General features: G+C 41.3%; 1 protein-coding gene across 1 annotated transcript; it reads left to right on the top strand.

Annotated features, from left to right (window-relative positions):
- Window positions 1–805: 805 nt before the first annotated feature.
- Window positions 806–15398, top strand: LOC145407875 (uncharacterized). Its single transcript, XM_080278738.1, has 11 exons — window positions 806–1665; window positions 2034–2202; window positions 2924–3178; window positions 3860–4171; window positions 5029–5166; window positions 6623–7010; window positions 7460–7594; window positions 9743–9937; window positions 11607–11787; window positions 13610–14057; window positions 14518–15398. The coding sequence occupies exons 1-11, from the start codon at window positions 806–808 to the stop codon at window positions 15286–15288; spliced, it is 3852 nt and encodes a 1283-aa protein (XP_080134864.1). The 3' UTR covers window positions 15289–15398.
- The last annotated feature ends 1410 nt before the right edge of the window (window positions 15399–16808 follow it).

Here is a 16808-nt window from a genome sequence, read left to right as displayed (position 1 = left end):
GTTGCTAGTCATGAAGAAGTGGCATGGAAAGGATGTATGGCTGTTGCATTCTCTTTTTCTGCCGCTAAGTTACATGAAATGCTCTGGGCCAAGTTAAGGTGAAAGAACTGTAACAACCGTCATTTTCATATTTTTCTTTTTCCATAAAGGACAGGGAGGGTGTAGAATCATCTCATGCCTCGTTCATCCTCCAAGAAAAAAAGTAGATAGATAGATAGAGAGAGAGAGAGAGAGAATTGGTCCTGAGGTTGTTTGTGAATTCGAACCATTATGCGAGTATTCCGTTTATGTAATTTTGGTTTCGTTTTTCATCCCTTTCCTACACTGCCTTCCTTTTGCCTGCCATGTTGCCCTTCCCATCTTCCATCATTTGTGTATCTTTTCTTAACTGCATCGTTATTCTTCCTGCTTTCTCTTTCTCTCTCTCTCTCTCCACACACACACACACACACACACACACACACACACACACACACACACACAGTATATTACTATTACTAATAAGCTTATTCGTGTTGTAAGTTAAAATGTAGACCTTTAAGCATAGCATCTTACCTGCTGCTGGAGATAGATTAGATAGATAGATAAATGAATAGACCTATAGGTGGATATTTTATTGACCAAAAGTTTTAACATTGATGAAAAATGTGTTTGATACATTAAAATGATCCACATTGTAAACAAAACATATTTTTAAAAATCAGTGTGAATACATAAACAGTTTTTGCTGTAGAAAAGTATGGATTTAGTCTGTATTTTGCCATTACACAAATGTGCATGACTTATGGTATTCCTTGTTTTGCAGATGTCTGGGTTTTGTGACTCCGGCAGCCATGACCCAGACTCTCCAACCCCTCACAATCTGCTGTGTGAGGCCAAGAGTGTGTGGGATGTCATGAAGCAGCACCCGGACTTCTCTGCCCGCCACACCCACACTCACCCCTCCCCACATTACTCCCACCCCAGTAGCACCCAGTCTCCTCCCCACAGTGTTCATGAAAGCAGTCACTCATCTCCGCACACTGTTCAGGAAAATGTTCATCCTTCTCCCCACACCATTAATGAAAAAATTCACTCTTCTCCCCACATCACATACCCAGATCATTTTCACTCCTCTTCCCACTTGGTTCATTTGGACTCTATGCACTCGCATCCATCTTCCCATACACCACGCACAACACCTAATAGTGAAAGAAAAGTTGGAAATATGAATGAAGGAGCCATATTATTGACAGAGAGCCCTAGCAGTGTAGAAGTCACCACAGAGCCCCATAATATAACAGCTGTGCAGCATGAGGTGCAAGTTAACAGCTCAGAAGCAGTTTATTCAGCAGAGGGATTGTTTCTGGAAGATGTCAGAAGAAAGCAGAAGAGTAAAAGTGTTGCTCCATCCCAGGAGAAATTATCTGAACCAACTGTGGCCCCTCAGCATTTCAGTCCAAGTCCTAAGAGTGCAAGTGAACCGTTGAAGAGGAACAAAAGGAGTGAGAAGAGTCAGAACAGTAAGATTGCTGTAATTCCTCGACGCCCCAGTTTAGTGACAGCACACATTGCCACTTCCTCTCCACCATCTATCCTTGAGACCGTAGATACACCAAACCAGTCTAATTATACAGTCATCCGTCACAACATTACCCTGGATGAAGACATCACTGACAGTCAAAGGTGAAATTCTTTTATGTTCATGTGATTTGTAAACTTAAATCTCACTTTTGAATAATGGAGAATATTAAAGTGTTAAGTTCAGTTGTAAGTATTTTTTGTAGATGTTTTTTATTATGTGAATCTACAAACTAGGGATAGAGCCATTCCATTGATGTGGCAGTTGATGGGAATGGAACGTTTTCAAAGGTATTATGAAACACAGTTTTCTCTGGATGATATCGCCTAAACACACCTACTGTACTGCTTTTACTTTCCTGTCAGTATTTCTAGATACCTTCCCTTCCTGCTCTGCCCCCCATGAAAGTGACAGAGAGGGTTTAGGTGATGCTCATGACAGTGATAAATGATAAGTTTCCAAATGGCATCAGGTTTGTGGATGACTGGAGTATTGAGGAAGACACCTCCACCAACACCCCTGAGCCTGGTGATCACCCCCCTTTGCCCAGCCATCCCCCTGCCCTTGAGGTGGTACTGATGGCTCCAGCCCCGAGTGCAGTGGTTCTGGCACTGGACCTTTCAGACACGGCCATCAAACAGGTTGGTGATACAGTATCTGATACTTTTGTTCTTGCTTTCTTCGAAACAGAAGCAGTGATCATCTCCAGTATATAAATGTGTGTGTGTGTGTACAGTACAGTAGTAGAATGACTAGTAATGTCGTAATGTTTTTCTGTAGAATTGATTTTGAATGATATGTTGGGAAATTTCTCATCTCACTGGGTAACCTGTGACAAACCACATGGTTTCCTGTACACCAGGAAACCATTTACTACTCTGGGTGGTAACCATTTAACCAAACTAGGGCGCCTGGTGGTTTAATGGGTATTTAAGGCCCACCAGCTGGATTGAGCCTGTGTAGGTTTATATCCAAGGGGTGGTTTGGGTCTATTGCTCACTTAATGCCACTCAGGGATCGGGGATGAGTGAGGCTGGTCATTCTCATCTTAAATGTCACGACCACCATGCCTAGCCCCAGGCTCCTATACCCCTCATGGGGCAACACAGGATTAGATGTATGATGAATCTATGTTTTGAATCTCAGAGGTACCCAAAGGTTTTTCTGTCATATAAATTGCTATTGGGTATGTTGATTGGTCTCCTACCTGTAAATATTCTGAACCCTAACAGCCTAGCCTCAGACCCCAACACCCTAAAGGGGGTGTGGGTAATATGGGCTTGGTTATTATGAACTTTACCTCATAATTGGTTAAATTTTGAATTTTATGTGTTTAATATTTATTGATTATACGTGCTTCAGGTTGACCTAGAGGCAGTCCGAGGAGGTGTATTGCGGTGGCTTTGGGGTCTGGGTGGGGGAGTACGTGTAGGTGTGGTGGCGGCTTACCACAATGCCTCATACCCCCTCACCCTGGGACCTGCCCTTCCTCCTGCACCCACCACAGCGGCACGTCTGGAGGATGAGCTAGCCCTTCTGCCATCACAAGCTGAGGTGCAGGCCAGGGCATATGGTGGATTGTATTGCCTTGACTGTGTTTTGGAGGAGGCAGCAAAGGTATGTGTCTTTATCTCACATTGCTTTTACTTGATCAGATGAAAGAATTATACACAGTGTTTCAGATGCCTGTTATACTTTTTCCCTTTTTCATAATTATGGGATTCTACTTTTGATTAGCAACACATTTAGTTTAGGAAAGCAGAGAGAGAAAGAGAGAGAGAATCAGCTTTCACTGTACTGTATAGTAGCGGTATTGAACATTTATGTATTGTGAGAGTAATTGTATTTCCTGTACATGTAGTGCTTTTCTTACTAGTTAGTCTTATTTAACTAAGGAGAAACTTTCTGGAGGTGTTAGATATAGTCATCTTAAACCTCATCGGTACAAGATATGTATCCTAGATTGAATAAAATCATGTGGAGGTAGCACAGATTCAATAGAAGTGTTCTTTGGTGGAAGGGATTTTACAAGTGTAGAGCCCACATTTTTATCAGCTGTTGAGGTGTCCTAGCATCTCTTCCTAACAAGTATTTTTTTTGGATGCTGCTGGTTAATAGCTTTTTTTTTTTTTTATGTTATTTATTCAGTATATGGCAATAGTAGAATTATTTGAATAACAGAATCTGTATAACAAGTAAAATAAATTGCATAGAAAGAGGTGTTAGGGAGTCTCCATAACCAACAAGAATACAGCCTGTACACAAGCATATCCTACCTTTCATCCTCCCACCTCCCAGATGCTTGAGGGTGGAGGTGTGGTGGCTGGAGCAGGGGTGTTGCTTTTGGCTGCCTGTAATCCTATCGTCACTCCATCCCACCTGGCCCATCCTGCTCTGTCCTCCCTGGCTGCCATCCACACACTAGCCCTTTGCCCCATTGCTGCCCCATTGTTTGATCAGCTAGCAGTGCCAGGTGGGGCTTGGGTACTGCCTGGCCCTCCTCCACCAGAGGAAGAGAGTGGGAGGAGCAGAGAACAACGAGCGGGCCAAATTCTTACTGCTGCAACTCAGGCCACTCTTGAAACACCTGACCAGTCCACTCTTGTCATGGTAGGCCTATGTGGGACACACGTATTGCTAACTGTTTTCATGCTTTGCAGTCTTTTTAAGTGTTGACTGTTTGCTATCTTGCTTTTGTTTTTTCCTAGGGGGAACAGTTTCTTGGGTTCTTTGATTCCTTCCTCCTTGCAATAAAAAAAAATAAAGTTCGAATATCTCCACTGCACATACATTGTAAGTTATTGTGCCAATTTGCAACAGCAAGTACTTTACATTCATTGTAGGAAAATGTTGCCTTGTACTTTATCTTGATAAATTTTTTCATGTTATAGAATCTGTGAACAGTAACCTCTGTAGTGGGTTCACGGAGGAAGAAATTCACATTCATTTATAACCAAAAACTGCAGTATGTCCCTGAGCTTATGTGAATTCATGAGGATGCTATGATGAAATGCAGGACGAATGAAATACAGTAGCTCATATTCGATGAAGACACATTGTCCAAATACAGTCAGGTTTGTTATGTTATAGAGAGAAAGAGAGAGTTATTCACAAGTCAGACACTTCGGGGTTATGGTATAATCACTGTAATACTGCAAGCAATAATTTACTTTTATTTTGTTTTTATTTCTTTACTTATTTTTTATACCATACCAGTTGTCAGGCATATCATGTGTCTACCATGCACTAAAGCTTACCTTACTCATATAAGGTAGGGCAGTAGATGAACATAGGTGGAGCAGGGTAGATTATTAGCAGTACTGTATTAAGTAAGTAAAAAAGTACTGCTGGCAACATTAATTTCTTATCATATCAATAACCTGATGTCTCCTGTATACTCGTATCATATCAATAACCTGATTTCTCCTGGATATGATGAATTTTAATGATTCCTTTACTCATATCAGGTAGGGCATTGGGTAAATGAGGGTGGGGCAGGGCAGGTGTCCAGCAGTGGGCCGTACAGCATAGTATCAGGCCACTTCAGAATGCCTCCCTCCCCTCATCCCCTTCTTCTGATCATCACCATGCGTCACCACGCCAAGGTGAGAGCATGACACCAGGTATTGCCTTGATTTGTTCCATCATTTTTTTCAGTTTCTGTGATAACTTCAGGGGACGAGTACAGGGCGTCATCGTTTGAATGATGAGATGTGTTTGGGAAAACCCATCACTGAGCCAGGGTAGTGGTTACCAGGGAAAGAAAGTATTGGGATGAGTTTGGGAGCCATGGGATTTCCCCCAGCCAAGTCCAAAACCGACCCAAATGAGTCCAGAAACTGGTTTCTAGCTCACCTATACCCCCAAATAGCTTTAAAACAAGATAAACTAAGCCTGGAAGAGTGAAAGCTGTTTATAACTTACATAAACTGAAAAATAAGATCTAAAAATCATCAAAAATAAGTCTGGAAAAATCAAACCTAGTAAACCATACCCAGAAATGATAGTGTTCACCCCACCTATGACTAAAACATAGTAATCTAAGTCTAAAAGCAGTTTATAAATCAACCTAAACACAAAAATTAAGTCTAAAATATCATCAAAATTAGTAAAAAAAGAAAAAGAAAAGAAAACTGGATAAAAACCCATCAAGTAACCTGGGATTGGCCATCGATAGGCAGGGAAAGGTGTTCATTTTTTTATATCGTAAAGGTGGGGTATCGCATAGTGTGGGATCACATTGTGGGATATTACTGTAATTGGAGGGCTTGGGTGTATATTGAAGGATAAGAGAATTAGTAAGGAGGTGAAGCGAGCCCCACGTGAAAGTGTTTTACTGCTGACGTTCTCATATGGGAGTGAAACTGGCCAGTGAGTGACAGAGAGCTCTTGGTTGCAGCCTTCAGAAATGTCCTTTCTTTGAACAGGTGCAGGCATGGAGAAGATGGAGATTGTAAGTACAGTAATAGTAAAATTTATGGGCATTATGAATTTGAGTAAAGAGCTTCATGAGGGAGCCAGGTGTTGAATTGCTGAAGGGATAAAGAGGAATACATTGAGGTCATATGGTCATGTACAAAGAACACACATAGATAGGGCACTGAAAAATTTTTATGGAAGTGGGATCAAAGGCAGTGTTGGTAGAGGCAGACCTTCTGTGCTTTGGAAGAAGACTCTGGAACACTAGTTTATACTGGTGAATGAGAAGAAGGAGAAGAGGTGTATTTGAGAGCAAGAGAGGTATGCGAGAGTAAGGTAGCCTGTGGATGTTTCTGTTGTGACCATCTCCTGTTCGGGTGTTCCCAGGAGGGAGCAATGTGTCAGAGATGATGATGATGATGATGTTTGCAGGTTGCCTTACCCCAACACAAGCAACAGCTGTCTTTAGCAACCAATCGGGTCAGTTGCATATATATTGAAATTCAGTGACTTACATTTTTTCCAGTTCTAACTCTGCATTCTAAATAATGTATTTTTTATCTTTTTACCTGCTTGTTTTTCAAAAAAGTATAATCTGCATACAAACTTGAAAGTAACAAGTATACTGTGCATACTACAAAGGTGGTTGAGGTGAGGGACCCTGGAGGAGAGGAGGTTGACCTGCTACGTGACACCAACCAGCGGTTCTGGGTAGTGGTGGAGGCTGGTACTGGAGGCCGCTACACATACACAGCCAAGTTCCTTACCACTTCTCTCCACTCCTCACTCTCCATCAACATTGAGGCTTATGAGAGGAGAACCCAGGTGCCGGGAATCAAGGTAACACTGCACACCAACACTGCATCTCATCTTCCCCTGGACCCCACTTCATCACCCTTGGTGGTGTGGGCACGTGTATCACTAGGTGGGCAGCCAGTTGTTGGTGCAAGGGTGACTCTCACCATCACACACCTCAGCCACGATGGACCAACACACATGACTGTGGAACTGCTCGACAATGGCAATGCTGGTGAGGATATAGTGTTTATTTTATTTTATTTTTTTTTCCTTTCATAGCAGTTGAATATAGAATCCAGTATAGAACTGCATAATTTTGAGAAATGTATTATCATGCACTGTACTGTGATATATACATATTGTGTGTGTGTTTATATATATAATGAGTAAGGATTAAGATGATGGTGATGCATTTGTTGCAGTAGTGCATGTAAGAACATTGCATCTTATTTTACTTTGAAAGTGCATGACACGTCTTAAGTATTACAGACTGCTTTTATCATGAGTGTTTATGTGCTACCAAATCCTCATCTGATAATTCAGTAGATACTGTAGTCGATGATGTTAATACAGTATTTCCTTGATGCTTAAATAGGGTGGTGGTTTTTCAGTGCAGGTAATATATTGTACTAAAGTGCTGTATCATGTATGCCTGCTGATAATGTGTATGAATGGTTACAGAGCCAGATGTGCGTGCCCAGGATGGAGTGTATACGCGGTATGTGACGTGGCTGCCAGGAGAAGGCCGCTATGCTCTCACTGCCTCGGCAACTGACCACCAGGGAGCTGCCTCTGTTCTCACACCTAGGAGAAGAGGTCAGTCTTACTGAAAGTTCTCAGATCTTAATACATATCAGGTACAGTAACCATTTGAGGGATACGTTCGTGTGATGGCAGTGATATAACTGGGCAGGAGGATTGTGGACTACAGGAGAAGGGCAGTTGCAGTATGCAGTCTACTAGGTTCATGTTCAGATGAACCTAGGGGCCTGGGACCACAACAAAACATCATCGGTCAAACGATCAGAGGCCACGTTTAAATTTTGCACCCATATGAAGATGTACACCTGATTGAGAGGAGGGGGATGTATCATGCAGGAAGGATCTGATGATATCTTAAGTGATCAGTACACCTTGTGATGTCCTGAGTAATATGTGAATGTACAAAGGGTAACAATACTCCTTTTAGATGAGATAGAAAATGTTACTAGCAAGCAGCATATTGTACAGTATCCTCTAAAAAAGCATGGCTAATAATGTGGAATAGGACCAATGGGCTTTATGCATTGTCCATCATCTGTAGTGTGAGATTATTTGAAGCAGAATGTGCATTGAAAGTTTTATTTAGTAATTATTTATTTATTTATTTATTATTATTATTATTATTATTATTATTATTATCATTATTATTATTATTTATAAACAAAGGTGAGCAAAGTGAGTGCAAGAATAATCATGGCATAAGTTTATCGAATGTGGGAGGAGATGTGTGGATCAAATACTTGCAGTGAGACAGATAGTGGAGAAGTCTTGTGATAAAGACATTAAGGTGTTGATGGCATTTATGGATCTGGAAAAAGCATATGACAAAGTAGACAGAGAAGGATTGTAGAAGGTTTTGCACATGCACAGTGTAGATGGTAAACTGCTAGGTGCCATCAAGAGTTTTTATGATGGTAGTGAGGCATGTGTAAGGGTAAATGGGCATCTAAGTTAATGGTTCACTATCATTGTGGGCGTGTGACAAAGTTGTGTGATGTCCCCATGGTGTTTATATATATATATATATATATATATATATATATATATATGTATGTATGTATGTATGTATATATATCATCATATACACATATGGATGGGGTGATGAGAGAAGTTAAAACACGAGTAATGGAAAGAGGGATGGCATTGGTAATGAATGGTGATGGATGGAATATCTCAAATTTGTTGTATGCTGGTGTTGCAGTACTATGGTACTTGCAGATACTGGACAAGAACTTGGTAGAGTAGTGCAGAATTTTGTTGATCTCTGTGAGCATCGTGCCTTGAAAGTAAATGTAGAAAAAAGTAAAGTGATGGTTATTGAGAGAGAAGGTGACTCCCAGTGTCATGTTACAGTGAATGGAGAGAGACTGAAAATGGTGAGAGAGTTCATATACCTGGGTACAGTGATAGAAAAGAGAGGAAAATGTGCAAAAGAAGTGGAAAGTTGAGTGACACAAGGAAGGAAAGTAGCTGGTGCAATGAAGGCCTTGATAAGAAACAGAGGGTTGAGTGTTGCAGCTGAAAGAGGCTTATATGAAGGAGTGTTAGGGCCAACTTTAACATATGTATGTGAGACTATGGTGTGGCATGAAAATGAAAAGTCAAGAGTGAGAGCAGTGGAGATGAGACTGCTGAGGAATGTATGTGGAGTATAGAGAGTGGATAGGATGTAAAATAATGTGATTGGTGAAAGATGCAGATTGAGGAAGTCTGTGAACATCAGAATTGAAGAGAATGTACTGAGATGGTATGGTCATGTGGAGGGAAAGAGGAAAGAGGCAAGGTAGGCCAAGGAGAAGGTGGAAAGATACGGTGAATGAGTTTGTAAGGAAGAGAGGTATGGAAGTTGTTGAGGCTAGGGAACTGGCAAGAGATTGAGGTGGCTGGATGAATGTTGTGAGAAGAAGTGCATGATCAGGGATTTGGCATCCCTTTTTATCATGACAGCATCAGGATTGACTCCATCGGATACGTTTATGTGAAGGTACAGAATGTGATGAAAGTTTTTAGCGTATCAGGTAGAGCCAGGTTTCTGTGAGCTTGAATGATGAATAAGTGGAATCGTGGCCCATTGAACTGGGCAAACCAGCTGTTTTGACGTGGGAAAGGAGGTCTTGATGATGATGATGATGATGATTGTTGTTGGTATTATTATTATTACTATTATTATTATTATTATTTATCTTGTACCTCATTTTCTAGATGGGCGTCTAGTGCCAGTGAGTGCGGGACAGTTCCATGAGAGCAGTGGTAGTGTGGCAGTCACTGTGGCACGTGTCACCTCGGCTGATCTAATACCACCTTCACGTGTCACTGACCTAGGTGTCATGCACGTACACAATAGCACCGTCAACCTTACCTGGTCAGCACCCGGTGGGGACCTAGACCAGGGATCAGGTCAGTCACAGCTACATTTCAACTTTTGTATGTGGCTCTGTCATGACTCTGAAATACAGTTGGGGACAGAAGCTCATTTACTACTAAATATTTCACTCTGTCAACTTCATGTGTGGGATAATTCTGTCACTTTCCATCCTGATGCATTATGTCTGAGAGAATTATGTATAGGTAGTTAAACATACCAAATCTCTTTCAACTCTGAAATACTAGCCAGCAGAAGAATAAGAGAGGTGAAAGTAGGTGAACTTTTGTTTCTGGCTTTACTTATTTACTATACATGTCACTAAACCAGCTTTACTACAGATGAGAATAAATTAGAAATCATCTTACATTGTTTCAATGTTAGGATGACGTTCTTTATCTATCTATCTATCTATCTATCTGTTGCCAGATGCCTTAATCCTGTAAGGGGTGGCCACAAACAAATTGCCTCCATGTCACCCTGTCCAATGCCATTTCATTGTCCTGCTCCAAGCTCACACCCCCCTCTCTCAAATACCATTTCATGCTATCCCTCCATCTCATCCTTGGCCTCCCCTCTCCCTCTCTCCCCCTCCACCTCCACTTCACTTGCATATACTGTCTTCTTTAGTGTCTAGCTCTCCATCCTCTCCACATGGCCAAACCACCTCATTGTATTTCTCCTAACACTTTCTTTCACATCCACATCCACACCACAACACTCCTTCACTTTCTCATTTGTCAGTCTGTCTCTCTGTATAACTCCACATGGTCCTCTCAAAAAGCTCATTGCCACTGCTCTCACTCTTGACTTGTGTCCTTCCAACAAGGTCCAAGCTTCACTTTCGTACGTTAGGGTTGGTATCACAGTACAGTACTGTCATGCAGTGACTTTTTTTACTTCCACGCTCACTTCCCTGTTCCTTATCACTGCTTTCAAAGAACCAGCAACCTTTCTTCGCTATTGTACCTTTTCAAGCACTTCGCCCTCTAAACTTCCTTCCTCACTCATCACACTACCCAAGTACTTAAACGTACTCACATTTTCCATTTCCTCCTCATCCAGCCTTACTGTACATTCAGTGGCATCATTTCTCTCGAAGACCATAACTTTACTCTTCCCAACATTCACCTTTAGATTCCATTTCTTACACACTCTCCCAAACTCATTCACCAAACCTTGCAGTTCCCTGTCGTCTTCACTTAACAATACAGTATCATCTGCAAACAACAGTACAGGGAGTTTTCAAACACTGCCCTCTCTCATTAGGGTTGCTTCAGCTTCCACTGCCCTATCTTGTACCTCATTTATAACCCCATCCATGTACAGATTGAACAACCATGGGGACATGACACATCCCTGTTTCAATCCAACATTCAAATAGAAAAATTCACTCAGTTCACTATCCACACACGCTGCAGCCTTAGCCCCCTCATACATCTTCTTCAAGGCATTCAACAACTTCCCTTTAACTCCATTTAAGCTTATTACTTTCTACATTCCTTGTCTGTGCACCCTGTCATATGCTTTCTCCAAATCCATGAAGGCTGCATACAACTTCTTTCCTTTCTCACAAATTGTAATTACAGTACCCATGTATTTGCTAGGGGCATATTCGTATTTAGAGAAACTGGATAAAGATGGATTAAAGTGCATGAAGAGCCCATGTTGTAGCCTACCTGTATGTTTTCTTACCCAAAACAGCATGGCGGTATGAACTGAAGATGTACACTGAACGAGAAGCACTGAGTGAAGAGCGTTTCAATACATCCACCATTGCTGTATACTGCATTGCCCATGACCTGCGTGCCCCCACCCAGACACCAGCACCGTATGGCACACCGCAGCATTGTCTTACTGAGCTACCCTTCACTAACCTCAGATGGTAGGTTTGTGAGTGTGTCTGGAAAATTTAGGAGTTAGAAGTATCCTAAGATGGTGTGACCATGTAAAGATAGTGGAGAATGATGGACTAACCAACAGAGTGTGTTTAAGTTAGGGGAGGAGGGGAGACCTAGCATGAGATGTAGGGAATGGTTGGAAAGGTATGTGAATGAGGGTAGTGTGAGTTGGAAGAAGGGCATCCTGATGCAGAGGACTGAATAACATTGAGGCAGTGTATTAGTAGCCACCTCATTTATGATTAAGACTTCCAGCTGTCAGTAGATAGTATTGGAAAGGGAATAGGATGATTAAGGATGTGAATGTAGAGGTTTATGAAGTACATACAGTAGTGTGATTGTAGATGTATATGTAGGTTAGGTAAGTTGGTGTAAGGAATTGACTGGTGACTTTGTTGACACCATGCTTCCTCTTAAGGAATCCCCATATTGAAATTAGTTATTGTACAGCTGATGTTTTGTATGGGATGAAGACTTTTCTGATCTTCATATAAGGTCTAGGAAGTGCCTGTACTCATCATAATATCAAAATACCAGCCCTTTTACTAACCCACATTAATCTGATATTGTTTAGGCTATCAGTCCCTTAAAGAGGACTGCTGGGCTAAGTGAACCACTGAACACAGACTCATAAGTAAGACGGAGAGTAGAGCAAATATAGAGATATGCAGTGTCCATGGAAATATGAGAAATTTAGTTATTCTCAGGTCAGTGTTGAGTAAAAAAAAAAAAAAAAAAAAAAACGCACTGTATCAACATGGATCCAATTCTCGACCATTATGATGTTTGTGAATATATCGCATGTTGATATAGCATATGATACTAAAAAATAGCCCAAGAACAACCTCATGAATTTATCCACACATTGCCTGGTGTGTTCAGTGTTCTGTATTACCTGTTTATAAAAGTTTACAAGTTATTAGGATGCAGAGAGGTATGAAAATGTGCTGGTAAGTAAGATGTAGAAGGGATGGATTATGCCAGGAGATACAGAACTCACAGAGATGTAACTAATGCTGCAGTAAAATTGATCAAGCTTTTAGAAAGGGTAAGGTGCATAATGGGTTTTATTTCAAGTGGCTTTGGATATTTTTTGCATTTCTTCCTTAGTGACTTATTCTGTACAATACATCTCAGTATCCTGTTGTTAGTTATACACACTATGTTGATATTAAAATGATATAAGCAGCTTACAGGAGATATTGCTAGGTAGGTGATGGGGACCATCATCCACTCACTTGATAGAGAACTGCCAACTACTGTAATTCCTTCACCTTTATCATTCTTTTTCCATCTCTTCCATCTTTCCTGTCACTTTTGTAATGCTTCTTTCCACTTAAGGTAACCCTAGACTGAGCGACAAGCGTAAGGTTTCCTGTAACCCAGGAAACTCTTTATAGTATAGCATTAGGTGGTAACCTTTTACCCAAATCACAGAGTGATGTGCATCATTCTGTGGTACCCCCCTTAACTGGGTGGTGTGACATGACTGTGATGTCCATTCAGGAACCAAACCTCCATACTCTTCCCAATGCCTTGCCTGCCACAAGGGAACATTGGCTCTGCATTGGACAGCCCAGCAGGGATGATTGCTTGCCTACTGTTGATGGGTCTACTTAACCAGACAGACTGGGGTTACTCAGCAACAACTAGAGGAGAATATTAAGGTGTAATAAGCTAAATAAATAGCATAAGAAGAGGTGTTACAAAGCTTTTCATCCCATGTAGAATGCAGCATAATCAGGCAAAGTGGTTGAATGACCTTTGAACTGCTTTCATTAATGGTATTCTTTGTTTTTTGTCCAGGTACTTTGCCATTCGAGCAGTGGATGCAGCTAACAACAGTGGCCGCATCTCAAATGTAGTCTCAGCCTTTGTGCCGGACCCTCCCACTGCCCCACAGCCCACAGCCCCTGCATCCTCAAGCATCCAGACTGTCATCATGTCAACAGTGTCATCACAAAACCCTAATGACACCCATGACGATGCCATAGCGCCAGCCACCAAGACCTCAACATATGACTGGCGGGTGTGGGTTGCTGTGGGTGTTGCAGTGGGGGGCATTGTGGTAGCTGGTGCAGTGATACTGCTGTGTGTGTGCTGCTGCAGGAGAGGGCAGGTGGACAGAGCAGAGAAAGAGCCTGACCGGCCCATCTACAAAATATATGTCAACAATGCGTATATCCAGGAAGAGGACGGGGAGATCAAAGTGGTCAGTAATGGCAAGTTAGTGGATGAAAAGGAACCCAGTCAGGTTAGTGAGACAGGTTATTCCCTCCATGAAAAATATTAGGTGTAACCACTTCCAGTCCATGGACATACTTTTTGCTTTATTCATACTACCTCCAATTGATTTTATTCTCCGGGATAGGCTTCTTGAATTGCAGAAGTTAAATGTAGCTTTCAGCAAATTCTTCTGTACTAGAAGATTCTCCTAAACTGATTGTGATCATTGCTAACAGCTAACAGTGTACAGTACTGTACTCAGTATTAAGTACAAAAAGGCATAATAAGATTCAAGGGGTTTAATGTCTGTCAGGAATACTGCATCAGGCTTATTGTGTTAGCTTATCCATTTTGAATTTATGTTAAGTACTGTATGATCAAAAAATTATAATACACCCAATGTAATGTTCACTTGTATTGACAAACACGAACAAATAATATGAACTTATTTTGGAACTAATTTTTTCATACGGTATTATCATATACAGGTGCAGGAATGGGTAAACTCACTCTCCAAGTTTGAGTCTGGTGATGTGTACAACAGCGATGCTGTTGATCCTGCAACCACCACTGATGCCCCTCTTGTGGAGTGTCGTCCTAGAGCCTCAATGAAGTACGCCAGCCCAGTGCGCTTTGGTGTCCTCACTAATGGCTCCATTATGAGGGACAACTGCCCCTCTGCATCCTCTACATCCTCATCCAAGCCCTCAGAAGATCAAAGTGGTGAGGATCTAAAATATCGGGACCTCTCAGAAACAACGAGTAACTCCACCACAGATGGAGGTGCATCAGCGACTTCCACTGCTACCACAGACTCTGCTCCACCACCCCTTTCAGACATGACAAGGGCTGTCCCTGTCACAGTCCAGCCAAGCACCAATGACCTTCCACCACCACCCCCACCATCACAGCTCATGCCTCAACCCTTGGGCATCCCAGGTCCCACTGTAATCTCAATCCACTCAGGCCCCGCACTTAACACAGGGTACAGTAGTGATGAGGAGGGAGGTTTCCGGCCTCGGCAAGTAGGTGGTCCTGGTCCTCGCAGGTACCTTCCCACCCAGTTCTCTTCTTTCCGGTACCTCCCTCCTCCCCCAGAGTACCGATCAGCCCTGAGTGGTAGTGGGGGTGGTAGTGGTGACATTGGTATCCCTATAGACTACCCTACTTGTCACACCATCTCCCGGGCCACTGCCACCACCCTTCCACATGGCACTGTTCGAAGTGTCAAGAAACGACGACATATATCGTTTGTGTAAGTGAGAGACCGTGCAGATACAGTATATAACTGTTAATTTCCCAAGATCTCGTTTTCATATCAGTTTAGGAAATGTTTACCTGTGATGCTCAGAAAGTGGATCATTTTTCATCGAAGCACGATTAATAAGAGAACATGAATTTGTGAAGGCATGTGCTGGATAGTGCCAGTGAATGACTAATATTGTCTAGATCACTGAAAATGCTTCTCAGCTCATCTTTGAGTGATGAAAGAGGTCATGATGATCATGAGAAAGTACTAGATAAAAAATTTGCATAATACTGTACTTTCTTTTAATTCCAAAACTGTATAAACGATGTTTCCATGCAAAAATATGTACTCAACATTTTTATACATGCCATGTTATTACATATTTTGTTTATACTGTGCATTTATTATATTGTGCTCATGTTGGTTAAGGTGAAAACATTACAAACTGGGACACGTTAATGATCTGCTAATACTTGTATATATGTAAATATTTTTAAAGCCAAAGGTCAGTTGTCTTTGATCATTTTTGTGATACAAATAATCTGTATATAATGTTTAATAATGATACCTTTTTGACCCACCTGTTATCTGTTGTGGACAAGGTATATAAGTGTGCATAGGGTGGCCACAACATCCTGCTTAGTATACAAAAATTTATTACGTGTGGATTGTTATGCCTGTGCAGTGGAGACTGGATTCTGAGGACTTGATTGGTAAGAGAATTAGGGTGTGGCCCATTTTGTTGGGCATGCTGTTGTGTAGTTCTTCCTCTGTTGTGTTTTTCTGTTTTCAGGCCTTCTGAAGCCTACCTTACAATACCATTTGGAGAGTAAAGAGGGGGGATAATGATGCTGATAAATAAAACAACTTAACATACTGAAATACAGTCTTCATGCAAAAGAGTAACATTTGAAGTTATTTTCAGTTAACATGTAATTCTGTATCTCAGTAAGTTGAACCATTTCCATACAGTAAAATTTTGTAAACCCAGTAGAATTTTGTGGAATCCTTGTATATCAAATGCAGCTATCCTTACATTTGTTATTGATGCCTTTTAATGGTCCCCTGAAACTCTTTAGTCATCTGAAACTCTTTAGTCATTCCAAATGAGAATTGCAGTAATTCCCCACTTAACACTGTTGATAGGTTCCTAACAACTACTATGTAAAGTGATGGTTGTTTTTCAGCAAGAAGGATTACATTCTCACATGATATAAAAAATTACATTCAGGGCTGCAAGTTATTATCAAAATTGATTTTGTGTTATAAATAGATGAATCAATGTGTACTAAATGTTAAGAGTCCATAGTCAAATTAAAGCAACAGAGATAATATTGAGATATGTGCTAGTTTCAGTTATGTGAACCCTGGCCTTTCACTGCCCATCCTGACCCCTTAAAATTTAATAAAAGTGTGTTAAGTGATAAGTATTCTAATGTTGATTAACAGCAGTATAGTGAAGGCTTGCTAAATGGGGAATTACTGTACTCCCAGCCACAACCACGCCATTCTATCCCTGCCCATACTCTA

The sequence above is a fragment of the Coenobita brevimanus genome, chromosome 8 (genome assembly GCF_032717465.1).
Source record: "Coenobita brevimanus isolate Jiangsu-jjx chromosome 8, ASM3271746v2, whole genome shotgun sequence".
Taxonomy (NCBI): Eukaryota; Metazoa; Arthropoda; class Malacostraca; order Decapoda; family Coenobitidae; genus Coenobita; species Coenobita brevimanus.
Note: the sequence above shows the minus strand (reverse complement) of the source record. Positions and strands in the feature narration are given on the sequence as shown.